This window comes from Oncorhynchus mykiss, chromosome 24 (genome assembly GCF_013265735.2).
Source record: "Oncorhynchus mykiss isolate Arlee chromosome 24, USDA_OmykA_1.1, whole genome shotgun sequence".
Lineage (NCBI taxonomy): Eukaryota > Metazoa > Chordata > Actinopteri > Salmoniformes > Salmonidae > Oncorhynchus > Oncorhynchus mykiss.
Window position 1 is genome coordinate 26990481 of NC_048588.1, and position 27582 is coordinate 27018062.

A 27582-nucleotide genomic window follows, 5' to 3' on the forward strand; every position below is an offset into this window, starting at 1 on the left:
GGTATGAGAACCAGCAGTCTTGAGTATGCAATATAGTTTTCCTCAGTACGAAATCCTTGTCGACCCACTGTGCTGTCAGACAGCATGCTTATGGGGCTAATATCGCTGGTCCAAATGTCAGTTGTGAAGCTAATAGCAGTGACGCCCATGGATGTGCGTTTCAACAATACTGTGTAAGTCCGGTAGGGCTAGATCTGAAAAATAGCGGCTACTTGGTAGTGTGTACCCGGGGCTCAAGGTGCTCGACCAGATGGTGAAAGCCATCATCCACGACAGAACGGTTGATTGTCAGGTCGCAGTTGTAAATGAGAACGTGTTCTCAACTAGCCTACCTGGTTAAATAATAATAAATAATATCGTCCGGTTCTGATTAGCTTACTGATATATCGTGCATCCCTAGTTCTCGCTTCTCAAATCTTTTCTACTCTTGTTCTCCTTGCTAGATATTACACACGTATGGCTTGGCAGCAAATTTCATCGCCATTGAGCCATCTCTCATATTAGCAGTGAACAGCAACAAGTGATGTGAGCGATGGCGAGAGATATTAAAAGGGAGCGTTGCTACAGCCTCGCTCCATCCAATTGTAGCAGTAGGATTCAGTTACAACATGCCCATTTCTTGAAATTAAATTTGCCAATTAAGTTATTTCAAATTTCATCCTGGCAGTGGAGTAGTTTAGAGTGGTGTCCTGACAGCTGAATAAAAAAAATCAAAAAAAGAAATCGCCAGAACACGGAAAATGACTAGCGCATCAATAATAACAAGTCAGACTTTTTGTCATTACTGGCCTACACACAAACACCCCATAATGTGGAATTATGCTTTACATTTTTTTATTGTTATTATTATAATTTTTTTGAATATGAAAAGCTGAAATGTCTGGAGTCAATAGGTATTCAACCCCTTTTGGGAAGCCTAAATAAACATTTGCTTAACAAGTCACATAATAAGTTGCATGGACTATGGGTCGAATATTTTACTGGTATTTTACAAAATGTTGCATCCTGAGAATAAATCCCATTTCACCCGGGTAACCCGGTACTTCACACCAAAACCAGAAATCTCATTCTAAAAGTATAAAGCACACACACACACACGTTTGGATTTGATTAGCATGGAAACTCAAACCGGATGTTATCTGAGCCTGATGAGCAATATATTAAAATACATTTCATGAGCCCTACATTAAAGACATTTAATGAGACAAAGCCCAAATGATTGTGCAGTTATCCAATACATGACATAGGCACATTAACGTAGCTCGCTATATGCTCTCTTGGGTAAATAAATGAAACTAACCAGTAGGCTAATCTTTGAATGTGTAAACTGTATTACTGTACTATATGGACTGGAAAGACGCATCATTAAACCATGATTAAGCAAAACAGAACATGCGATTATGGTGCCACACATACGGCCTACAAATATACGAGTATAGGCTAGAGAATTTGATTTTAAAATATAATAGGGCCTATGACACACACACACACACACATACATACATACATACATATATACACACATACATATATACACACACACACACACACACACACACACACACACACACACATACATACATACATATATATATATAAATAAAATATATGTGTGTGTGTATATATATATATATATATATATATATATATATATATATATATATATATATATATATGTGTGTGTGTGTGTGTGTGTGTGTGTGTGTGTGTGTGTGTGTTATATATATATATATATATATATACACACATATACAATATATACATATACACACACATATACACATATACACATATACATACATACATACATACATATACACACACATTTCATAATATTTACACCACTTTCTATTGTTGCTTAACCTCTTGGTGTTGGGGGCAGTATTTTCATTTTTGGAAAAAAAACTTTCCCGTTTTAAATGGGATATTTTGTCAGGAAAAGATGCTAGAATATGCATATAATTGACAGCTTTGGATAGAAAACACTAACGTTTCCAAAACTGTAAAGATATTGTCTGTGAGTATAACAGAACTGATGTTGCAGGCGAAAGCCTGAGAAAAATCCAATCCGGAAGTGCCCCAGGTTTTGAAAGCGCTGCGTTCCAATGACTCCCTATATGGCTGTGAATGTACCATCAACGAGCTTACGCTTTCTACGTATTCCCCAATGTGTCTACAGCATGGTGACGTAGTTTTACGCATTTCTGTTGAAGAATAGCCGTATGGGGGTATATTGCGTAAGTGGTCACATGGTGGCTCCGAGAGAGATTCTCGCGTAAAGTGCAGAGGTAGCCATTACTCCAATCGGTCCTAGAGAAAAAGGAATTGTCCCGACGGATATATTATCAAATAGATATTAGAAAAACACCTTGAGGATGGATTCTAAACAACGTTTGCCATGTTTCTGTCAATATTATGGAGCCAATTTGGAATATTTTTCGGCGTTGTGGTGACCGCAATTTCTTAGCCAAACGTGAAGAACAAACGGAGCTATTTCGCCTACAAAAATAATATTTTGGGAAAAAATGAACTTGGCTGTCTACCTGGGAGTCTCATGAGTGAAAACATCCGAAGTTCATCAAAGGTAAACTATTTAATTTGATTGCTTTTCTGATTTCGTGACAAGTTTGCCTGCTGCTAGCAAGGCATAATGCTATGCTAGGCTATGATAAACTTACACAAATGCTTGTCTAGCGTTGGCTGTAAAGCATATTTAAAAAAAATGAGATGACAGGGTGATTAACAAAAGGCTAAGCTGTGTTCCAATATATTTCACTTGTGATTTTCATGAATAGGAAGATTTTCTAGGAAGATTTATGTCCGTTGCGTTATGCTAATTAGTGTCAGATGATGATAACGGTCCCGTTTACGGGCTGGGCGTCACTACAGGTTAATTCCTTCCAACAGTTAAATGAAATAAGTTGTCCTCATCTTAATCATTCTATTGTCATCCTTGAATAATATAGCACTAGAATTAGATGCAGAAGGCTTTCACTTCTCTTCACGAAGATTGAATGGTTATGGTCTGAATAAATAAATGCTATAGCCGACCACCATCATGCGTTTGATCTTCTCTCCAACCATGAGTTCTATTGGCTGCAGTATTTAACACTCAGGGAAATTATCTTGCGTCCATCCTGGAATACTCTTTCCATAACAAATGCAAAAACAATTATATCCAGCAAGTTATTATGGTCTAGCTTTTTCTGCAAAGGACTCCAAGAGCTAAGGAGAGGCCAGAGGAGCTTGTGTATTGCACAAAAGACAGAGGCTATTAGTATCTTTAATTAGCTAAAAATCTACACAATACCCCATAATAACAAAATATAGGGTTTAGAAATGTATTTTTTAAAAAAACAAAATAACATTTACATAAGTATTCCAACACTTTACTCAGCACTTTGTTGAATCACCTTTGGAAATGATTGCAGCCTCAATTCTTGTTGGGTACGACGCTTCACCAAAGGATGGTGCCAGATTTCCTCATTTCCTTCCTCCTTCCGCCATGCAGGCCAAAGAATTCAATGTTAGTTTCATCAGACCAGAGAATCTTGTCTCTCATGGTCTGAGAGTCCTTAAGGTGCCTTTTGGCAAACTCCAAGCAGGCTGTCATGTGCCTTTTACAAAGGAGTGGCTTCTATCTGGCCACGCTACCATAAAGGCCTGATTGGTGGACGCTGCAGAGATAGTGTTCCTTCTGGAAGGTTCCTCCATCTCCACAGAGGAACTCTGGAGCTCTGTCAGTGACCATCAGGTTCTTAGTCACCTCGCTGACCAAGGCCCGTCTAACCCGATTGCTCAGTATTGCCTGGCGACCAGCTCTAGGAAGAGTATTGGTGGTTCCAAACATCTTCCATTTAATAATGGAGGCCACTGTGTTCTTGAGGACCTTCAATGCTGAAAACTCGTTTTTCAGCCACTCCACACATTTTTTGTTAACAAACTGTAGTTTTGGCAAGTTGGTTAGGACACCTACAGTTGTGGCCAAAGATTTTGAGAATGACACATTTTTCACAAAGTCCGCTGCCTCAGTTTGTATGATGGCAATTTGCATATACTCCAGAATGTTATGAAGAGTGATCAGATTAATTGCAATGTCCCTCTTTGCCATGCAAATTAACTGAATCCCTCAAAAAACCTTAGCACTGCTTTTCAGCACTGTCACAAAAGGACCAGCTTTTGGTCGCAAATGGATCTTCCAAATGGAGAATGACCCCAAGCATATTTCCAAAGTTGTGGCAAAGGACAACAAAGTCAAGGTATTGGAGTGGCCATCACAAAGCCCTGACCTCAATCCTATAGAACATTTGTGGGCAGAACTGAATTACCATGTGTGAGCAAAGAGGCCTACAAACCTGACTCAATTACACCAGCTCTGTCAGGAGGAATGGGCCAAAATTCACCCAACTTATTGTGGGAAGCTTGTGGAAGGCTACCTGAAACGTTTGACGGGAGTTAAACAATTTAAAGGCAATGCTACCAAATACGAATTGAGTGTATGTAAACTTCTGACCCACTGGGAATGTGATGAAAGAAATAAAAGCTAAAATAAATCATTCTCCATTTCTCTACTATTATTCTGACATTTCACATTCTTAAAATAAAGTGGTGATCCTAACTAGAGGTCGACCGATTATGATTTTTCAACGCCGATACCGATTATTGGGAGGACCAAAAAAAAAGCAGATTCCGATTAATTGCCCAATTTTTTTACATTTGTAATAATGACAATTACAACAATACTGAATTAATACTTATTTTAACTTCATATAATACATCAATAGCCTCAAATAATGAAACATGTTCAATTTGGTTTAAATAATGCAAAAACAAAGTGTTGGAGAAGAAAGTAAAAGTGCAATATGTGTCATGTAAGAAAGCTAACGTTTAAGTTCCTTGCTCAGAACATGAGAACACATGAAAGCTGGTGGTTCCTTTTAACATGAGTCTTGTCGTTATTAACATGAGGTTGTCGTTATTATAGGAATTATAGGACTATTTCTCTCTATACCATTTGTATTTCATTAACCTTTGACTATTGGATGTTCTTATAGGCACTTTAGTATTGCCAGTGTAACAGTATAGCTTCCGTCCCGCTCCTACCTGGGCTCGAACCAGGAACACAACGACAACAGCCACCCTCGAAGCAGCGTTACCCATGCAGAGCAAGGGGAATAACCACTCCAAGTCTCAGAGCGAGTGACGTTTGAAACGCTATTAGCGCACACCCCGCTAACTAGCTAGCCATTTCACATCGGTTACACAAATTCGTCATTGAAAATAAGGATGTATTCTTAACTGACTTGCCTAGTTAAATAAAGATTAAATAAAAGGTGTATAAAAAAAATATATATATTTTTTAAACCAGCCAAATTGGTGTCCAAAAATAGCGATTTCCGATTGTTATGAAAACGTGAAATTGGCCTTTCCGATTAATCGGTCTACCTCTAATCCTAACTGACATAATACAGGGAATTTTTACTGGAAGTAAATGTCAGGATTTGTGAAAAAATAAGTTTAAATGTATTTGGCTAAGGTGTATGTAAACTTCCAACTCCAACTGTATATAGACACACACACACACACACGAAGGCAAAGGTAGCGTAACTAAATTACTATCACCACATAGCACTCAGTTCTGTCATCATGAAGTGCTTTGAGAGGCTAGTCAAGGATCATATCATCTCCACCTTACCTGTCACCCTAGACCCACTTTAATTTGCTTACTGGGCCAATAGGGCCACAGGTGATTAAATCGCCATCAAACTGCCCTATCCCATCTGGACAATAGGAATACCTATGCAAGAATGCTGTTCATTGACTAGAGATCAACATTTAAAAAAAAAGTAGAACTAAGAACCGATTTTGCCCTGGGTTCACTCCAGACCTGACTGCGCTTGACCAGCACAAAAACATGCTGTGGCGTACTGCATTAGCATCGAATAGCCCCCGTGATATGCAACTTTTCAGGGAAGTTAGGAACCCATATACACAGGCAGTTTGAAAAAGCAAGCATTTGCATTCCTAACAGAAACTTACATCCTGTAGTAGCAACTCCAAAAAGTTCTGGGACACTAAAGTCCAAGGAGAATAAGAGCACCCCCCCAGCTGCCCACGGCACTGAGGCTAGGAAAGACTGACTGAAAGAGCTGCAAAATCTGGACCCCTACAAATCAGCTGGGCTAGACAATCTGGACCCTCTGTTCCTAAAATTATCCTTCGCAATTGTTGCAAACCCTATTACTGGCCTGTTCAACCAACCTCTTTCGTATTGTCCGAGATCCCCAAAAGTTTGGAAAGCTGCCGCGGTCATCCCCCTCTTCAAAGGGGGAGACACTCTAGACCCAAACTGCTACATACCTATATCCATCCTGCCCTGCCTTTCTAAAGTCTTCAATAGCCAAGTTAAACAGATCACCGACCATTTCGAATCCCACCATACCTTCTCCGCTATGCAATCTGGTTTCCGAGTGGGTCATGGGTGCACCTCAACCACGCTCAAGGTCCTAAACAATATAACCGCCAATGATAAATGACAATACTGTGCAGCCGTCATCAACGACCTGGCTAAGGCGTCCGATTGTCAATCACCGCATTCTTATCGGCAGACTAAACAGCCTTGGATTCTCAAATGACTGCCTCGCCTGGTTCACCAACTACTTCTCAGAGTTCAGTGTGTCAAATCGGAGGGCCTTTTGTCCGGACCTCTGGCAGTCTCTGTGGGGGTGATTCTCTAATCCACCTCTACACAGACGACAACATTCTGTATACATCTGGCCCTTCTTTGGACACTGTGTTAACGAACCTCCAGACGAGTTTCAATGCCATACAACTCTCCTTCCGTGGCCTTCAACTGCTCTTAAATGCAAGTAAAACTAAATGCATGCTCTTCAACATATCGCTGCCCTCACCTGCCCGCCCGTCTAGCATCACTACGCTGGACAGTTCTGACTTAGGTATTTGTAGTTGTTCACATATTCCTAGGTGTCTGGTTAGACTGTAAACTCTCCTTCCAAACTCACATTAAGCATCTCCAATCCAAAATGAAATCTAGAATCGGCTTCCTATTTCACAACAAAGCCTCCTTCACTCATGCTGCCAAACACACCCTCGTAAAACTGACCATCCTACCGATCCTTGACTTCGGTGATGTCATTTACAAAATAGCCATCAACACTCTACTCAGCAAATTGGATGCAGTCTATCACAGTGCCATCCGTTTTGTCGCCAAAGCCCCATACACTTACCCGCCATTGCAACTTGTATGCTCTTGTTGGCTGGTCCTCGCTTCATATTCGTCGCCAAACCCACCGGCTCCAGGTCATCTACAAGTCTTTGCTAGGTAAAGCCCCGTCTTATCTCAGCTCACTGGTCACCATAGCGGCACTCACCCGTAGCACGTGCTCCAGCAAGTATATTTCACTGGTCACCCCCAAAGCCAATTCTTCCTTTAGCAGCCTTTCCTTACAGTTCTCTGCTGCCAATGACTGGAACGCATTGCAATGTCTTTTTTATTTATTTTATTAAATCACTGAAGCCTTATCTCCCTCACTAACCTAAGCATCAGCTGTCAGAGTAGCTTACCGATCATTGCACCTGTTCACACCCCATCTGTAAATAGCCCACCCAACTACCTCATCCCCATATTGTTAATCATTTTTTTGCTCCTTTGCACCCCATTATCTCTCTGCACATTTATCACTCGTGTTTAATTGCTACTTTGTAATTATTTCACCACTATGGCCTATTTATTGCCTTACCTGCCTAATCTTACTATATTTGCACACACTGTATATAGATTTTTCTATTGTATGTTTGTTTATCCCATGTGTAACACTGTTGTTTTTGTCGCACTGCTTTGCTACATCTTGGCCAGGTCACAGTTGTAAATGAGAACTTGTTCTCAACAGGCCTACCTGGTTGAATAAAAGGTGAAAGAAAAAAAAGGAAAAAGAAAAATCTGCATTTGTGGGTTCGATTACAGGCTCCAAATGGCCAGAAAGGATGACCTTTCTTCATAAACTCGTCAGTCTTTTCTTGGTCTGAGAAATGAAGGCTATTCCATGCGAGAAATTGCCAAAAAACTGAAGATCTCGTACAACGCTGTGTACTACTCCCTTCACAGAACAGCGCAAACTGGCTCGAACCAGAATAGAAAGAGTATAAAAGATTAAGCTGGGCAAACGAACAGACACTGGACAGAGGAACTCTGCCTAGAAGGCCAGCATCCCGGAGTCGCCTTTTCACTGTTACTAACCTAATGGACAGAGTGGAAAGGAGGATGCCAGTACAGAATATAAATATTCCCAAACATGCATCCTGTTTGCAACAAGGCACTAAAGTAAAATTGCAAGAAATGTGGCAAAGCAATTAACTTTTTGTTCTGAACAGTGTTATGTTTGGGGCAAATCCAATAAAACACATTAGCGAGTACCACTCTATATTTTCAAGCATAGTGGTGGCTGCATCATGTTAAGGGTATTCTTGTAATTGTTAAGGACTGGAGAGTTTTTCGGGATAAAAAAACTGAATGGACCTAAGCATAGCAAAATCCTAGAGGAACACCCTGTTCAGTCTACTTTCCACCAGACACTTGGAGATAAATTCACCTTTCAGCAGGACAATAACCTGAAACATAAGGCAAAACTACACTGGAGTTGCTTACCAAGAAGGCAGTGGCCAGAGTGGCTGAGTTACAGTTTTGATTTCAATCTATGGTAAGACCTGAAAATTGTTGTCTAGCAATGATCAACAATCAATTTGACAGAGCTTGAAGAATTTTGAGAAGAATAAATGGGCAAATGTTGCACAATCCAGGTGTGGAAAGCTCTTAGAGACTTACAGCTATAATTGCTGCCAAAGGAGCTTCTACAAAGTACTGACTCAAGGGTGTGAATACTTATGTAAATAAGAACATTTCTATATTTTATTGTCAATAAATTTGCCCAAATTTCTAAAAACATGTTTTCACTTTGTCATTGTGTGTAGATGGGTGAGAAATCTATTTTGAAATCAACACAACAGAAGTCAATGAGTATGAATAATTTTTGAAGGCACTGTAAGTCCCAAATGGAAGGCAAACAGAATGTAATGTAATTTGTAGCACCATTGACATCACTGTTCAAGCTCAGTAACTAAATGCATGCACACACTCCTATTGAATATGCATTCACCTGTATTGTGAGTAGGACTGTAACATCTTATTGTACCCATCTTACCAAGAGATTTCCCATTCAAATAAAAATAACCATTCGTTTTTACCAATCTAACTACAATACCTAAGTCAAACTTGATGCATTAATGTATGGAAGATTTTATGACATTGAATATCGGCCAGCCTCCTTGCCCCCCCTGAAAAGCAGTATGGGCACACAAAATCCATATTGGTCGTTCTCCACAGTAAAATGTATTGACTGAGACGGACCAATCGGCTCCTAATAAATAGTTGGAGCTCCTTACAAGTTCACAAAGCTAAAGCATATTTTATGTCTCCAGTATTCATCCTGCCTGAACAAAGGATAAAAGTCTAGGTTACTTCAGGAAATAGGCACAATGGTTTCCTCTGTTATAATGACATGGTCCTGTAATGAAGGTTGTTACCACAAATCACTTTTCTAGTGTTCCAGACACAGGGGCTAAGTCTACAGACAAATCCTAGCCTCTAGGCATCTTCAGATCCACGTTAAGTGCTTGGGGTTGTTCCTGGACCAGAAGACACTAAAGTAGACCATAGGATCAGGAGCACTCCCTCATCGATTTGCCTGTCCACCACCAATCCTTCCCCCCTCTAAACCCAGAGCACCAATCACCATGCCCTCTCCCGTCTTTTCCACATTCACAGAGAGATCACAAATTCAAAAGACTCCATATTCAGAAATCCATGAGTCCTCCAAAGTGAATTTGTCTTACCAGACCTGGCCTTCCAAGGGCCTCAGATACAGTGTGAACCAGTCTCCTCCTGCTCTCTGAAACTGGAATCCTCTTCTCTCCCAGAAATAAAACCTCCAGGAACTGGTTTATCTGCCTGTGAGTAGCTCTCAGCACAAATTTCAGTCTAACTCACATTACGGAGTCTACATTGTTGACCAAGAAAAGCACTGACTAAATATAGTCAAAACCCACACCGAGTACTGAGACGGAGGGAGGGAGAGAAGGATAGAAGGATAGAGTTGGAACATGCAGGAAAAGAGAAAGCAAAGGGAACAGGACTTTCTTGGAAAGCATCCCATCCCAGTAAATAAGAGCTTGAGATATGAGTCACGACGAGAGGGAGGGAGAGGATGGGGGAGTAGAGGGAGGGAGAGAGTGGGGTTAAAAGGAGACTAACCAGACAGCAGCACATAGTTACCCTCAGCTATGCTGGGAGCTCATCCCAAATGCACGGTTCCCCATCTCAATGGCAGCCTGAGAGTGTGAGAGAGGACAACACGGGGGAGAAGAGGGTATTGTCTTACCCCTTTCTCTGAAGTCCTCCTACTCTCACTCTACAGCTGTGTTTTGCCCTCAAAACTGCTCAAAGCCTCTTTTTACTACTCTCCTTCCTCATTCACTTGGCCTCTCGGTCAGTCCTTCCCCATTTCTCTCAAAGTCCTTTTGTTCACCTGAACTAGAATTCCTTACAATCAAATGACCGATCGCATTATCTTCGATTATAGTCACAGCCGTGTACATCCCACCCCAAGCAGATACCTCATCGGCCTGAAATAACTTCTCTGGACTCTATGTAAACTGGAAGCCATACATCCTGAGGCTGCATTTATTGTAGCTGGGGATTTTAACAAAGCTAACATGAGAACAAGACTTCCAAAATTTTATCAGCATTTCGAATGCACGACACGAGATGGTAGCATTCTGAATCATTACTACTCCAACTTCCGCGATGCATACAAAGCCCTCCCCCGCCCTGCAATTCAGCAAATCTCACCATGACTCTATTTTGTTGCTCCCAGCCTATAGACAGAAACTAAAACAGGAAACGCACATGCTCAGGTCTATCCAACGCTGGTCTGCCTAATCGGATTCCACGCTTCAAGATTGCTTCGATCACATGGACTGGGATATGTTCCGGATAGCCTCAGACAATAACATTGATGATGTATACGCTGACTCGGTGAGCGAGTTTATTAGCAAGTGCATCAGAGATGTCGTAGCCACTGTGACTAAAACCTTTCCTAACCAGAAACCATGGATTGATGGCAGCATTCGCAAAAAACTGAAAGCACAAATCACTGCTTTTAATCATGGCAAGGTCGACTGGAAACATGACCGAATACAAACAGCGCAGCTATTCCCTCCACAAGGCAATCAAACAAGCAAAGCGTCAGTATAGAGAAAGTAGTCGGAATTCATCAGCTCAAACACGAGACGTATGTGGCAGGGTCTACAGCCAATCACAGACTACAAAAAGAAAACCAGCCCTGTCGCGGACATCGACATCTTGCTCCCAGACAAATTAAACTTCTTTGCTCGCTTTGAGGACAACACAGTGCCACTGACACAGCCTGCTACCAAAGCCTGTGGGCTCTCCTCCTCCATGGCCAACGTCGGTAAAACATTTAAATGTATTAACTCTCGCAAGGCTGCTGGCCCAGATGGCATCACTAGCCGTGTCCTCAGAGCATGCAGCTGGCTGGTGTGTTTACGGAAATATTCAAATCAATCCCTATCCCAGTCTGCTGTCCACACATGCATCAAGAAGGCCACCATTGTTCCTGTTCCCAAGAATGCTAAGGCAACTGAACTAAATGACTATCGCCCCATTGCACTCACTTCTGTCATCATGAAGTGCTGTTATACAGCCATCACTAAGAGGCTGCTGCCAACATAGACTTAAATCTCTGACCACTTTAATAAATGGACTTCAATTAATAATATTACTAGTCACTATAAATAACGGCACTTTAATAATGTTTACATATGAGATGAGTAATGTAGGATTTGTATATACTGTATTCTATACCATCTACTGCATCTTGCCTATGCCGCACGGCCATCGCTCACCTATATATTTATATTAACATATTCTTATTCATCACTTTACATGTGTGTATAAGGTAGTTGTGAATTTCTTAGATTACTTGTTAGATATACCGCATTGTCAGAACTAGAAGCATTTCACTACACTCGCATTAACATCTGCTAACCATGTGACCAATAAAATTTGATTTGATTTGACTTAGTGGTTTCTTGGCAGCAATTCGACCATGAAGGCCTGATTCTCACAGTCTCCTCTGAACAGTTGATGTTGAGATGTGTCTTTTACTTTATCTCTGAAGCATTTATTTGGGCTGCAATCGAAGGCTGGTAACTAATGAACTTATCCTCTGCAGCAGAAATAACTCTGGGTCTTCCTTTCCTATTTCAACATAGGGCTTTGCAACTGCACTTGAAGAAACATTCAAAGTTATTTTCCACATTAACTGACCTTCATGTCTTAAAATAATGATGGAGTGTTATTTCTCTTTGCTTATCTGAGCTGTTCTTGCCATAATATGGACTTGGTCTTTTACCAAATAGGGCTATCTTCTGAATACCACCACTACCTTGTCATAACAACTGATTGGCTCAAATGCATTAAGGAAAGAAATTCCAGGGCACACCTGTTAATTGAAATGCATTCCAGGTGAATGCCTCATGAAGCTGGTTGAGGGAATGCCAAAGAGTGTGCAAAGCTGTCAAGGCAAAGGGTGGCTACTTTGAAGAATCTTAAATATTACATTTTTATTTGTTTAAGACTTTTTTGGTTACTACATTATTCCATGTGTGTTATTTCATGTCTTCACTATTATTCTACAATGTAGAAAATAGTAAAAAGAAAGAAAAACCCTTGAATGAGTAGGTGTGTCCAAACTTTTGACTGGTACTGCATGCGCTTGCTCGAGCTCTGTATTGATGCCAGAGTTAACCTACTAGTTCATCAACAGAGGGCCCAAACAAACACTTATCTTATTCACACTGAAATATGTAATCAGAGCACAGCTGTACGTGTCCCCCAATTTTCTCGACTCAAGTCTGGTTAAATAAAATAAAACATGTTGCAGTCTCATCAAGGCTAGACTGTTGTGCTGAAGCCAAGTTCTCCTCTCATTGTCACATGACCAGTGAAGAGGGGCATGTGTCAGACTGGCCTAATGACATGTGACACACACCCCATGACGAGTCTGATAAAGATGCAACAACCATACGATTTCCTAAAAGAACAACTCCAAGAGGGTCAATAATAGACCATACAAACATATCCTACGGTGATGACCGTACCTAAAGCAGAGTGAAGCAAGTCTCAGCAGACTCAGTGCAGAGTCACAATTTGGGCTGTGGTCTTTACATATAGCCTACTAATAAATATGAATGATTTTTTATTGAGAATGGCACACCCAAAAAATACGTCATCCATAGCCTGCACTCGAAAAGCAAATGGAGAACGCTTTTCCCTCGGTTAGGTTTTAATATGCCTTCACTGGTTGTGAAGCAAATTAATGTGCTTAAAATTTAATAATTGAGCAATAAATATAACAGCACACTAAAGCTGGGATGCTCTTTTAAATAGTGGCCAGTTAAAACTCTTCAACATGCAATGACTGGGCTTATAAGAAACCGTTTCACTGGGCTCTGTAGGCTATGGGCTCTCCAACCCCGTTTCAGGGGTCCGAGACCTATAGGCTACGTTTGGAATTATTTGGCCACTTTAGTTGTGATACCAACCTTATCAAAACATATAGAACTATGGGCTAGGTTATAGGAGACTGACTTGCCTTTTAGACTGCAAATGCTGGGAATCATTCACACGTGATAATATTCTCACCCATCAGACTATTCTCAATTTAATCTGGTCTTTACATGTACAAAATAATGTTTGTGAAATGAGTTGATTTAGACTGGGCCATTATCATGCACCTGTTGGAATAGGAGGAAAATGATATGTTATCTGTACGCACTTGAATAGTCAATGGAGGAAGCTTCTCCCCTGCTTCATTCTCATGCCACCTATGAGATGCCTCTCCCTGCACAACATGTGATCCTATTCCACTCAAACTCAATGCCAGGGCTCTCAAGTGTTTGGTTTGATTTTCAATTGCATTGATGTCAGTGATTAGATGGACATTATAAACTGGGTGGTTCGAGCCATGAACGCTGATTGGCTGACAGCCGTGGTCTATTTAAGCAAGTACAAGTATGTACAGTATGTGAGTGCATGAGCATCAGTAGCTTTGTGAGGCATTGAGAGAGCATGTGACTATTGGATTGTGTGCACGTGTGAGCATGCAAATTTGGCCTCTGAATGCGTGTTTGTATGAGTGTGTGACCCTACTTCACCCTCCAAGATAGTTAATTCTATTAGACTGGCACCACAAGGGGGAGAAAAGTTCACTCTTCCAAATGATCTAGCTCAGAGGGAAGAAAGATGTATAGCCTGCAGCCTAAAAACAGCTCTACAATGGCATCTGACCAGATCTATAAAGCACACACACCCCTCTCTTACACAGAAACATGATATGCACAGAAACTCAAAGAAATGTCCTCTCACTGTCAACTGCATTTATTTTCAGCAAACTTAGCATGTGTAAATATTTGTATGAACATAACAAGATTCAACAACAGACCTAGTTCCACAGACATCTGACTAACAGAAATGGAATAATGTGCCCCTGAACAATGGGGGTCAAAATCAAAAGTAACAGTCAGTATCTGGTGTGGCCACCAGCTGCATTAAGTCATACAGTGCATCTCCTCCTCATGGACCGCACCAGATTTGCCAGTTCTTGCTGTGAGATGTTAACCCACTCTTCCACCAAGGCACCTGCAAGTTTCAGGACATTTCTGGGGGGAAAGTCCCTAGCCCTCACCCTCTGATCCAACAGGTCCCAGATGTGCTCAATGGGATTGAGATCCGGGCTCTTCACTGGCTATGGCAGAACTCTGACATTCCTGTCTTACAGGAAATCACGCACAGAACGAGCAGTATGGCTGGTGGTATTGTTATGCTGGAGGGTCATGTCAGGATGAGCCTACAGGAAGGGTACCACATGAGGGAGGAGGATGTCTTCCCTGTAACGCACAGCGTTGAGATTGCCTGCAATGACAACAAGCTCAGTCCGATGATGCTGTGACACACTGCCCCAGACCATGACGGACCCTCCACCTCCAAATCGATCCCGCTCCAGAGTACAGGCCTCGGTGTAAAGCTCATTCCTTCCTTCAACGATACACGCGAATCCGACCATTACCCCTGGTGAGACAAAACCGCGACTTGTCAGTGAAGAGCACGTTTTGCCAGTCCTGTTTGCTCCAGCGACTGTGGGTTTATGCCCATAGGCGACGTTGTTGCCGGTGATGTCTGGTGAGGACCTGCCTTAAAACAGGCTACAAGCCCTCAGTCCAGTCTCTCTCAGCCTATTGCAGACAGTCTGAACACTGGTGGAGGGATTTTGCATTCCTGGTTTAACTCAGGTAGTTGTTGTTGCCACCCTGTACCTGTCCCGCAGGTGTGATGTTCGGATGTACCGATCCTGTGCAGGTGTTACACGTGGTCTGCCACTGCGAGGACGATCAGCTGTTCGCCCTGTCTCCCTGTAGCGCTGTCTTAGTGGGGGCGGTCAGTACGGACATTGCAATTTATTGCCCTGGCCACATCTGCAGGCTTCATGCCTCCTTGCAGCATGCCTAAGGCATTTTCATGTAGGTGAGCAGGGACCGTGGGCATCTTTCTTTTGGTGTTTTTCAGAGTCAGTAGAAAGGCCTCTTTAGTGTCCTAAGTTTTCATAACTGTGACCTTAATTGCCTACCGTCTGTAAGCTGTTAGAATCTTAACGACTGTTCCACAGCTGCATGTTCATTAATTGTTTATGGTTCATTGAACAAGCATGGGAAACGGTGTTTAAGCCCTTTACAATGAAGATCTGAGATGTTATTTGGATTTTTTTCAAATCATCTTTGAAAGACAGGGTCCTGAAAAAGGGACGTTTATTTTTTTGCTGAATTTATATCCACACAACTCCCCCAGCTCTCAAAACCTTATTTACAATCAGACATCTTGTTAACTTCTTATGGATGGGGGGGCAGTATTGAGTAGCTTGGATAAATACGGTGCGGATAAGTAAACTGCCTGCTACTCAGGCCCAGAAGCTAAGATATGCATATAATTAGTAGATTTGGATAGAAAACGCTTTGAAGTTTCAAAAACTGTTATAAATTATGTCTGAGTATAACAGAACTCATATTTATATTTAAGCATGTTGGAGCAACACATGTCAACATTTTCTAAAGTAGACACCATAAATGGACTGCTCTGACCAGGTCACTGCTGAACTGTACAGACTAAGACCCTACATAGTTCACAGGCTTGAGAGCAGGGTCACCAAGCTGGTTTTCAGGACAACCAGTGAGCTTTCTATAGCCCCTGTACATACCACTAGAGGGCAGTCAAAATCTGAATCACCAGCTCAGAGGCCTTCGTCCTGGACAAACTGAACAGTGACATTAGGGATTTTGGAAGAGAGCACACTGTTGGGAATAACTTATTGTGCCGAAATAAGTAACAGGTTTGGAATTTGACCTGTGTATCAGGTTGAATTCCATTTCTCTTCAATTCAGTCAATTGAAATTCTGTTGAAAATACTTTCAAATTAATCTCAGGAATTGGCATCCCTGTTTTCAGTGTGTCCAGGAGAGCGGTGTAAAGCTGAGGCCTGTGGTGTTGGGTAAAGGTGGGTATCGGCAGGTGAGGCCCTAAGCAGAGCCTCTTACCATAAGTACCATATTCAGCTGGGCTGGTGCCTGGGTAGAAGCCTGGGGTGCCCGGCGGGACCGGGTACTGCTGGGGGGTGGCCACGTACGTTGACCGGTACTGAGGGAGAGAGACATGTCAGAATGGTTTAGATATAAGACCTAAACGTACATTGTAGAGTGTTCCGAGCCCAGAGGATTCAAGGCAAGCTAAAGCTCAACTACAGAACGAGTAAGATGGAAAAGGTGTCAAGCCAACTAGTACTTGATATAACTCATTCAACAAACAGACACACCTCTACCTTTCTTTGTCCCACACACACACACTTTAGTGTGGTTTTGATGACCAACCAGCTGTGGCAGGCCTATCTCTCCTAACGTCTAACATACACCTCTCCCTCAAACACACAGTAACTCCCATCCTGCTCTCTCTCTCTCTGTGGTGTTTTAGTCACTGCACAATCAGGAAGGAACTGGAGGGTCAGCTGATCACCTGGCCATGGCCAGGGGAGGGGAAAGGGGCTTTTGTCCCAACACTGGCTCCATAGAGCAGAGGCCAGACTCAGCAGAATCTGTCTGACTCATGTCACCAGGGAGAGGCAGGCCATGTGGGGCCTCCCTCACAGACAGGAAGAGAAACTGCATTGTTAGTTGCTACCAGACACACTTCCAAATAGCATTTATTTTCTTCCCAAATATCATAGCGGCACTTGATTGAGCTTGCCTGGCGGAAAGGAACCAATGGAACAGTCCCAAAAGTTATAGTGAATGTCTGAGTAAAGAGAATGAGAGTGGCCCAGAGAAAAGATGGAGAACCCTGTAGGAAGGGGTGGGGCTGTGTTTACCTGTCCGGGTATGAAGTAGGTGGGGCCTTGTTGGTTGGGGAAGGGGATCCGCTGTGAGGGGATCATCATCATCTGTTGGCCTGGCTGGTAGACGTGTGTGGGCGCCACGGGCCTCGGCGTGCTGCTGGGGGGCACCCGGGAGGCATTGCTGTGCAGACTGGGACGGCTGTAGTACGGCTGGAGAGAAGAGAAGATGAGGCAGTAGGAGAGAAGAGCGGGGCAAGTTATTGAAGTGTCACATGTTCATAAGTCTCCTCTTTTGTAAAAACGTTCAACAATAAAATTCAACCCAACTTTAAAAAGGGCTATTATATTTCCCCTTGCCAGTTAATACAAAAACAATTTCAACCAGCTATTCTGGCACTTTAACAGCCTGTTCATAAAGGCAGAACTCAAACTGCTAAAAAAAACAAATATTACTAGAATGTTCTGTGTTGCTTCATTTACATTGCAATGAGACTCTTCAAGCAAAACGGAAGCCAAAATGATGACAGGACCACAGGCAGGAACAACTAGACAGACCTCTTTCCAGGAGTCTAAGCGTTACCTGCAGTGACCTGAATCCTCCCTTCAGCAGCACATCGCCCAGACACCACGTGAACACACACACACGCAAGCGAGAGAGGTGGAACGAGAGGGGGGTGAGAGAGAGGTGGAACGAGAGGGGGGTGAGAGAGAGGTGGAACGAGAGGGGGTGAGAGAGAGGTGGAACGAGAGGGGGGTGAGAGAGAGGTGGAACGAGAGGGGGGTGAGAGAGAGGTGGAACGAGAGGGGGGTGAGAGAGAGGTGGAACGAGAGGGGGGTGAGAGAGAGGTGGAACGAGAGGGGGGTGAGAGAGAGGTGGAACGAGAGGGGGGTGAGAGAGAGGTGGAACGAGAGGGGGGTGAGAGAGAGGTGGAACGAGAGGGGGTGCGAGAGAGGTGGAACGAGAGGGGGTGCGAGAGAGGTGGAACGAGAGGGGGTGAGAGAGAGGTGGAACGAGAGGGGGTGAGAGAGAGGTGGAACGAGAGGGGGTGAGAGAGAGGTGGAACGAGAGGGGGTGAGAGAGAGGTGGAACGAGAGGGGGTGAGAGAGGTGGAACGAGAGGGGGTGAGAGAGGTGGAACGAGAGGGGGGTGAGAGAGAGGTGGAACGAGAGGGGGTGAGAGAGGTGGAACGAGAGGGGGTGAGAGAGGTGGAACGAGAGGGGGTGAGAGAGGTGGAACGAGAGGGGGTGAGAGAGGTGGAACGAGAGGGGGTGAGAGAGGTGGAACGAGAGGGGGTGAGAGAGGTGGAACGAGAGGGGGTGAGAGAGGTGGAACGAGAGGGGGTGAGAGAGAGGTGGAACGAGAGGGGGTGAGAGAGAGGTGGAACGAGAGGGGGTGAGAGAGAGGTGGAACGAGAGGGGGTGAGAGAGAGGTGGAACGAGAGGGGGGTGAGAGAGAGGTGGAACGAGAGGGGGGTGAGAGAGAGGTGGAACGAGAGGGGGTGAGAGAGGTGGAACGAGAGGGGGTGAGAGAGGTGGAACGAGAGGGGGGTGAGAGAGAGGTGGAACGAGAGGGGGGTGAGAGAGAGGTGGAACGAGAGGGGGGTGAGAGAGAGGTGGAACGAGAGGGGGGTGAGAGAGAGGTGGAACGAGAGGGGGGTGAGAGAGAGGTGGAACGAGAGGGGGGTGAGAGAGAGGTGGAACGAGAGGGGGGTGAGAGAGAGATGGAACGAGAGGGGGGTGAGAGAGAGGTGGAACGAGAGGGGGGTGAGAGAGAGGTGGAACGAGAGGGGGGTGAGAGAGAGGTGGAACGAGAGGGGGGTGAGAGAGAGGTGGAACGAGAGGGGGGTGAGAGAGAGGTGGAACGAGAGGGGGGTGAGAGAGAGGTGGAACGAGAGGGGGTGAGAGAGGTGGAACGAGAGGGGGTGAGAGAGGTGGAACGAGAGGGGGTGAGAGAGGTGGAACGAGAGGGGGTGAGAGAGGTGGAACGAGAGGGGGGTGAGAGAGAGGTGGAACGAGAGGGGGGTGAGAGAGAGGTGGAACGAGAGGGGGGTGAGAGAGAGGTGGAACGAGAGGGGGGTGAGAGAGAGGTGGAACGAGAGGGGGGTGAGAGAGAGGTGGAACGAGAGGGGGGTGAGAGAGAGGTGGAACGAGAGGGGGGTGAGAGAGAGGTGGAACGAGAGGGGGGTGAGAGAGAGGTGGAACGAGAGGGGGGTGAGAGAGAGGTGGAACGAGAGGGGGGTGAGAGAGAGGTGGAACGAGAGGGGGTGAGAGAGAGGTGGAACGAGAGGGGGTGAGAGAGAGGTGGAACGAGAGGGGGTGAGAGAGAGGTGGAACGAGAGGGGGTGAGAGAGAGGTGGAACGAGAGGGGGTGAGAGAGAGGTGGAACGAGAGGGGGTGAGAGAGGTGGAACGAGAGGGGGTGAGAGAGAGGTGGAACGAGAGGGGGTGAGAGAGAGGTGGAACGAGAGGGGGTGAGAGAGAGGTGGAACGAGAGGGGGTGAGAGAGAGGTGGAACGAGAGGGGGTGAGAGAGAGGTGGAACGAGAGGGGGTGAGAGAGAGGTGGAACGAGAGGGGGTGAGAGAGAGGTGGAACGAGAGAGAGGTGGAACGAGAGGGGGTGAGAGAGAGGTGGAACGAGAGGGGGTGAGAGAGAGGTGGAACGAGAGGGGGTGAGAGAGAGGTGGAACGAGAGGGGGTGAGAGAGAGGTGGAACGAGAGGGGGTGAGAGAGAGGTGGAACGAGAGGGGGTGAGAGAGGTGGAACGAGAGGGGGTGAGAGAGAGGTGGAACGAGAGGGGGTGAGAGAGAGGTGGAACGAGAGGGGGTGAGAGAGAGGTGGAACGAGAGGGGGTGAGAGAGAGGTGGAACGAGAGGGGGTGAGAGAGAGGTGGAACGAGAGGGGGTGAGAGAGAGGTGGAACGAGAGGGGGTGAGAGAGAGGTGGAACGAGAGGGGGTGAGAGAGAGGTGGAACGAGAGGGGGTGAGAGAGAGGTGGAACGAGAGGGGGTGAGAGAGAGGTGGAACGAGAGGGGGTGAGAGAGAGGTGGAACGAGAGGGGGTGAGAGAGAGGTGGAACGAGAGGGGGTGAGAGAGAGGTGGAACGAGAGGGGGTGAGAGAGAGGTGGAACGAGAGGGGGTGAGAGAGAGGTGGAACGAGAGGGGGTGAGAGAGAGGTGGAACGAGAGGGGGTGAGAGAGAGGTGGAACGAGAGGGGGTGAGAGGGGCAGTCAGTTAAGTTGACAGAAAGCAGAGCCTACCCCCACCACCCAGCAGTGAATTAACAAGCAGCATGCAAAATGCAGGACACATCCCTAGTCCATTAAAGATGCAGGTGTGTGAGTAACTGTCCATGTGCAACGCTAACATAGAGCACGGAGTCGGTGTGTGCTCGGTGTGTGCGTGTCAGGGTTTCCGTTAGGAAAATGTGGCTCCGAACATTTCACAGGAAACATTTTATGGAAATTAAATCTATTTTTGATTACGGTAATTCATGGTAACAGAACATGCAAGTTGAGAATGCAATGATGTGCGGTCCTTATCGAATTCTGATGTGTACTTTGACGTGGCAGAATAACTGTCCACAAGTAACGAACAGCAAAATCACGAGCCTAAGTCAATCTACTACAGGAAAAAAGTAGCCTATTCAAAACAGACGACTCGGGACAGTTGTGGAGCGATAGATCAAATGCATACAACCAGTAGGCCTAGGCTACTGAATTAGAAATAAATGAGTCTGAAGCAACAGTTCAGAATGTATCACTTAATGTTGATAAACTTGTTTCTTCACATTATAGGCGCAGCAATGAGCACAGGGCAGTAGGCAACACGTGAAGGTTCGTTCCATAATGCAATTAGTTGGAAAACAGTTGTGAAAAGGGCACTACACATGCAAGCAGTTTCACATGACAGATGAAAATATTAGAACGTTTGAAATCTCTAATAGGCTTCTCTGAAGCAAGATAAGGCATGCCTCAATATACCCAACAAAAATATAAACAACATGGAAAGTTTGGTCCCATGATACATGAGCTGAAATAAAAGATCCCAGACATTTTACATGTGCACAAAAAGCTTCTCTCCTCAATTTTGCGGATAAATGTGTTCACATCCCTGTTAGTGAGCATTTTTCCTTTGCCAAGATAATCCATCCACATGTCAGGTGTGGCATATCAAGAAGCTGATTAAACAGCATGATCATTACACAGGTGCACCATGTGCCGGGGACAATAAACGGCCACTAAAATGTGCAGTTGTCACAACACAATGCTACAGATGTCTCAAATTGAGGCAGCGTGCAATTGGCATGCTGACTGCAAGAATGTCCACCTGAGCTGTTGCCAGAGAACTGAATGCTAATTTCTCTACCTTAAGCCACCTCCAACATCATTTCAGAGAATTTGGCAGTACGTCCAACCGGCCTCACAACCGCAGACCACGTGTAACCACGCAAGCCAAAGAGGATGGCTGATGTTTTACATGCCCGTAAACAATTATGCTATTTTGTTTGTTTGTAACTTATACATAATGTTGCTGCTACCGTCTCTTATGACTGAAAATAACTTCTGGACATCAGAACTGGGATGACTCACCACGAACTGGAATAAGCTTTATCCTTTAACGAGTCCGACGAGTAAGATATACTGCTCTCCCGGGAACAGGCCCAGATTCCAGTCATTTGCGTGAAGAAAAGACGGAGGGAAAGAGGATGCAGATCAAGCTGTCTATTGACAATCTGTAGATGAGCGAGAACTCCCACTGCCATAAATTCTACTTGCTAACATGCAATTATTGGAAAATAAAATTGATGACCTACGACTACCCTCGCAATGAGACATTAAGAACTGTAATATCTTATGTTTCACCGAGCCGTGGCTGAACGACTATATGGATAATAGAGCTGGAGGGATTTTTAATGCACCGGCAGAACAGAGAAGTTATGTCTGGTAAGACGAGGGGTGGGGGTGTGTCTTTTTGTCAATAACAGCAGGTGCTCGACGTCTAATAATAAAGAAGTCTCGAGGTATTGCTCGCCTGAGGTACCTCGCCCGAGTACCTTATGATAAGCTGTAGACCACACTATCTACGAAGAGAGTTTTTATCTATATTATTCATAACCGTCTATTTACCACCACAGGCCGATGTTGGCACTATGACCACACTCAACCAACTCTATAAGGCCATAAGCAAATAAGAAAATGCTCACCCAGAAGCGGCGCTCCTAGTGGCCGGGGACTTGAATGCAGGTAAACTTAAATCAGATTTACCAAATTTCTACCAGCATGTCACATGTGCAACCAGAGGAATTCCTGCTTACAAGCAAACACTAAAGCAGGGGCGGCTGGTAGCCTAGTGGTTAGAGCGTTGGGCCAGCAACTGAAAGGTTGTTAGATCAAATCCCTGAGCAGACAAAGTAAAAATAGTCCCCACAGTGATCGTACGTACATATCCCAACCAAAAGCCATGGACTTCAGGCAACATACGCATCAAGCTAAAGCTGCCGCTTTCAAGGAGCGGGATACTAATCCGAATGCCTATAATAAATCCCGCTATGCCCTCAGACGAACCATCAAACAAGAAAAATGTCAACACAGGATTAAGATTGAATCCTACTACGACGCTCGTCGGATGTGGCATTCTTGTAAACTATTACGGACTACAAAGGGCTGCGCTTAGTGTTCTGCCTTGACAAATCGCGCTGTTAAGACACTGATGCCCTTTGCAACCACGTACCTATGTGAGAGTGGATTCTCGGCCCTAGCATGAAAACTAAATACAGGCACAGACTGTGTGTGGGAAATGATTTAAGGCGGAGACTCTCCAATACAACCCAACATTGCAGAGTTATGTGCATCCTTTCAAGCACACCCTTCTCATTAACACGTGAGCTATTTTTTTAGGCAAGTAAATTAAGAACAAATTCTTATTTTACAACGACGGCCTAGGAACAGTGGGTTAACTGCCTTGTTCAGGTGCAGAATGACAGATTTTTACCTTGTCAGCTCGGCGATTCGATCGAGCAACCTTTAGGTTACTGGCCTAACTCTCTAACCACTTGGCTACCTGCCGCCCCTATTCACAATTTTCGATGAACAAATAAGGTTTTATATGTAAGATGGCTAAATAAAGGGCAAAGTTATTGATTATTATATTATTTGTGCCCTGGTCCTATAAGAGCTCTTTGTCACTTCCCATGAGCTGGGTTGTAACAAACTCCCTCACGCTTATGTTTAATAAATGTATTGTATAGTGTGTGTGTGTGTGTGTGTGTGTGTGTGTGTGTGTGTGTGACAGGCTTACAATGATGGCAAAAAACAACATTTGAGAGTGTGCTGACCCTGGTACTAGAAGGGGTACGCAGCTGGAGGTGGAATGTTGGAAGAGGTACGGGACTATAAAAAGTTTGGGAACCACTGCCCTAGACCCACTCAAAATTGCATACCGCCCCAAAAGATGGAAACTAACCTATAGACCGAAAAGCATGACCAGTCAAATATATTTCCATCAATGACTAGGCAAAAAAGCATTACAATCTTCTCCTGGACAACTGGCCAGAGCCAATTTCATTCATTGTTGTTTCTGCCATTACTAGCTAACGGAAACCCTGGTATGTGTGAACATGATAAGTTCCCAATAGAGGTAGACCGATTATGATTTTTCAACGCCGACGCCGATTATTGGAGGACGAAAAGGGGGCCGATTAATCGGCCGATTTAAAATAATAAAAAAAAACATGTATTTGTAATAATGACAATTACAACACTGAATGAACACTTGACTTAATATAATACATAAATAAAATCAATTTAGCCTCAAATAAATAATGTTCATTTTGGTTTAAATAATGCAAAAACAAAGTATTGGAGAAGAAAGTAAAAGTGCAATATGTGCTATGTAAGAAAGCTAACGTTTCAGTTCCTTGCTCAGAACATGAGAACATATGAAAGCTGGTGGTTCCTTTTAACACGAGGCTTCAATATTCCCAGGTAATAAGTTTTAGGTTGTAGTTACTATAGGAATTATAGGACTATTTCTCTCTATACCATTTGTATTTCATTAACCTTTGACTATTGGATGTTGTTATAGGCACTATAGTATTGCCAATGTAACAGTACAGCTTCTGTCCCCCTCCTCGCCCCTACCTGAGCTCGAACCAAGAAAACATTGACAACAGCCATACTCGAAGCATCGTTACCCATAGCTCCACAAAAGCCACGACCCTTGCAGCGGGGGGAATAACTACTCCAAATCTAAAAGCGAGTGACATTTGAAACGGTATTAGCGCACCCCCAGCTAACTAGCCAGCCATTTCACATTGGTTATACCAGCCATTAGGCTGATAGGCTTGAAGTCATAAACAGCAATGTTTTTGCGAAGAGCTGCTGGCAAAACGCACGAAAGTGCTGTTTGAATGAATGATTACGGGCCTGCTGCTGCTCAGTCAGACTGCTCTATCAAATCAGACTTAATTATAACATAATAACACACAGAAATACGAGCCTTAGGTCATTAATATGGTTGAATCCGTTAACTATCATTTCGAAAACAAAACGTTTATTCTTTCAGTGAAATACGGAACCGTTTGCTATTTTATCTAACGGGTGGCATCCCTACGTCTAAATATTCCTGTTACATTGCACAACCTTCAATGTATGTCATAATTACGTAAAATTCTGGCAAATTAGTTCACAATGAGCCAGGCAGCCCAAACTGTTACATACACCCTGACTCTGCAAAATAAATCACAATTTCACCTGGTTAATATTGCCTGCTAAACTGGATTAGTAGTTATAACTAGTGATTATGATTGATTGTTTTTTATAAGATCAGTTTAATGCCAACTAGCCATTTACCTTGGCTTCTACTGCATTCGAGTAACAAGCAGGCTACTCGTGGAGTGCAATGGTTAGAGCGTTGGACTAGTTAACTGTACGGTTGCAAGATTGGATCCCCTGAGCTGACAAGGTGAAAATATGTCGTTCTGCCCCTGAACAAGGTAGTTAAACCCACCGCTCCTAGGCAGTCATTGAAAATAAGAATGTGTTCTTAACTGACTTGCCTAGTTAAATAAAAGCTATAAAAATACCAAATAAACACTTTAAAAAAATATATATATTTTTAAATCGGCTCCCAAAATACAGATTTCCGATTGTTATGAAAACTTGAAATTGGCCCTAATTAATCGGCCATTCCGATTAATCGGTCGACCTCTAGTTCCCAATGAATGCGGTCCTCAGAGACAAGACATCCCAGAATACTTTCTGAATAGGATTCTACGGAAGATTCAATCTTTTGGCCTCCCATATTAAACATGAGTTGGTTTTAGAACATGCAGTGCTCAGAAACAGTTCAGGAAGACAGGAAATGCAAGTGAAGAGAACTCCACAGTGCCCACAATTCCAACCCAGCCCACCCAAATCAGACTGTTAGTACCTGTTGGTGTAAAGCACGGGGCACGGGGGCGAACTAGAAAAGGAGGACAAGACAGGTCACAGGTCAGAGGTTAAACCCACATAGGACACCAGCTGGAGAGCACTTCCTCCATAACCACATACAACCTTCCTCCATAACCACACACAGATAGGAAGGCAGGGAGCAGGGATTAACAAGAGGATTCAGAACACAATACAAGTCTCATCTGAGATCTGACATACTGATTTTGCCTTCTAGCAGTAACGTTGACAGGTTGGAGGGTGGAACGTACACACACTGGGCACTTAAACAGTATGAGATGGAATCAACAGGAGAGCTTAGTTGTAGGAAAGAGTGAAGAGTTGGCATGTAGCATAATCTACATTCCTACCAATGGATTAAGATACTGCACTACGGAGAAGCATCTGACAGCGGAAATAATAAGTCATGTCAAGCGGCGAAGCTGTGGGGTGGTGAACAAGTGTACCTGTCGGGGCTGTGGCGCTGGGTTCATTTGTGGAGGTGGGGTGGCAAAGACAACAGAGGGGGGCTGTCCAGGAGGGAAGGTGGGCTGTGAAAGGGAGAGAGAAAAAGAGGGGAGAGACCATGATCAACAATATGGTTACTGATTGGACAAACCACAAGACAAGATTGAAGCTTCAATCTAAACAGACAGTAGATTCCCCTTACTAGCTGGAGTCCAGGGGAGAGGGCAGGGTGGGGTCGCGTTATAGACTGTGGTGCTTTATTCATTTCATGTGGTTCTGCATGGGTGCACTCGGACCTGCACAGAAATCTGAGAGGAGGAATAACAGAGTGGAGGAGGTGAAGAGAAAAAAATTCAGTGATGAATTAGAAGAGAGCGAGAGACCAAGAGAATGGTGTTTAGGCTTTGTTGATCAGCACTCACACGTTGAACAGTGTTTAGTCCCAGGAACGGGAACAAGGATGTGGTGTGCCAACGTGGTGGTCGTCTGTCCTCTGATCAACCTATCAGAGAGAGAGAGGGTGAAAGGTAAGATTGTCATCTCAGTTATCTCAGTTATTAGTCCAATGGTTTGGTACACAGGGGATACAATCCTATTCTCCAAGAGACAGGCATATTGTCTAGAGCTGGGAATTGCCAGGACCTCCCGATATGACATTTAGGTGCCAATACAAAATTGTGATTCTTTATGTACGCTATTGCGATTCGATACTGCGATTTAATTGCAAGTTGATGTTCTAAACATACAATATGTCTGCTGCAGAGACGAGAGATTAAGAGAAAATTTGTTTATCAGTCATGGAAATAAATAAATTGTTGAAAACATGTTGGCTCACTATATAAAAAAGAACAAGCAATAGGATGAAAAATACCAGCGTTTTGGCACAGGTACAGCAGACTAGAGTTCAAAAATAGGGCTTAGGCGGTAGGTGGGGTGGGGGCGTGGCCAATGGAGCGGTCGCTGACCGAACATTTTAGGCCTTCCTGTTGGCCGCAGTCACAAAATATTACCTTTAGTCAAGCTAATTTCTTGCAATTTTACACATCTCGCCATGGGGCTTGAGAGAACATTTTCAGTTTTAAAGCAGATTTCCAGCAATTCTACACATTTTGCCATGGCTTATGCTATCTGAGTGACTCAAACATAACAAAAT

The 27582-nt window shown here is 44.1% G+C and overlaps 1 protein-coding gene across 7 annotated transcripts in view; it reads right to left on the reverse strand.

Annotated features, from left to right (window-relative positions):
- The window catches only part of LOC110504100 (eukaryotic translation initiation factor 4 gamma 1), a 72024-nt gene that overhangs the window by 34698 nt on the left and 9744 nt on the right, over positions 1-27582 (reverse strand). For 4 of the 7 annotated variants that reach the window (XM_036961512.1, XM_036961508.1, XM_036961509.1 and 1 more), the window contains exons 2-8: positions 26852-26931; positions 26632-26737; positions 26429-26512; positions 25963-25995; positions 18115-18135; positions 17568-17744; positions 16744-16843 (exon numbers count right to left, since the gene is read on the reverse strand). In XM_036961512.1, the coding sequence (XP_036817407.1) occupies positions 16744-16843; positions 17568-17744; positions 18115-18135; positions 25963-25995; positions 26429-26512; positions 26632-26694 (478 nt within the window). In that variant the 5' untranslated portion in view covers positions 26695-26737; positions 26852-26931. The remainder of the gene's footprint in view (positions 1-16743; positions 16844-17567; positions 17745-18114; positions 18136-25962; positions 25996-26428; positions 26513-26631; positions 26738-26851; positions 26932-27582) is intronic. The other 3 variants (XM_036961513.1, XM_036961514.1, XM_036961515.1) reach the window with 3 other exon arrangements.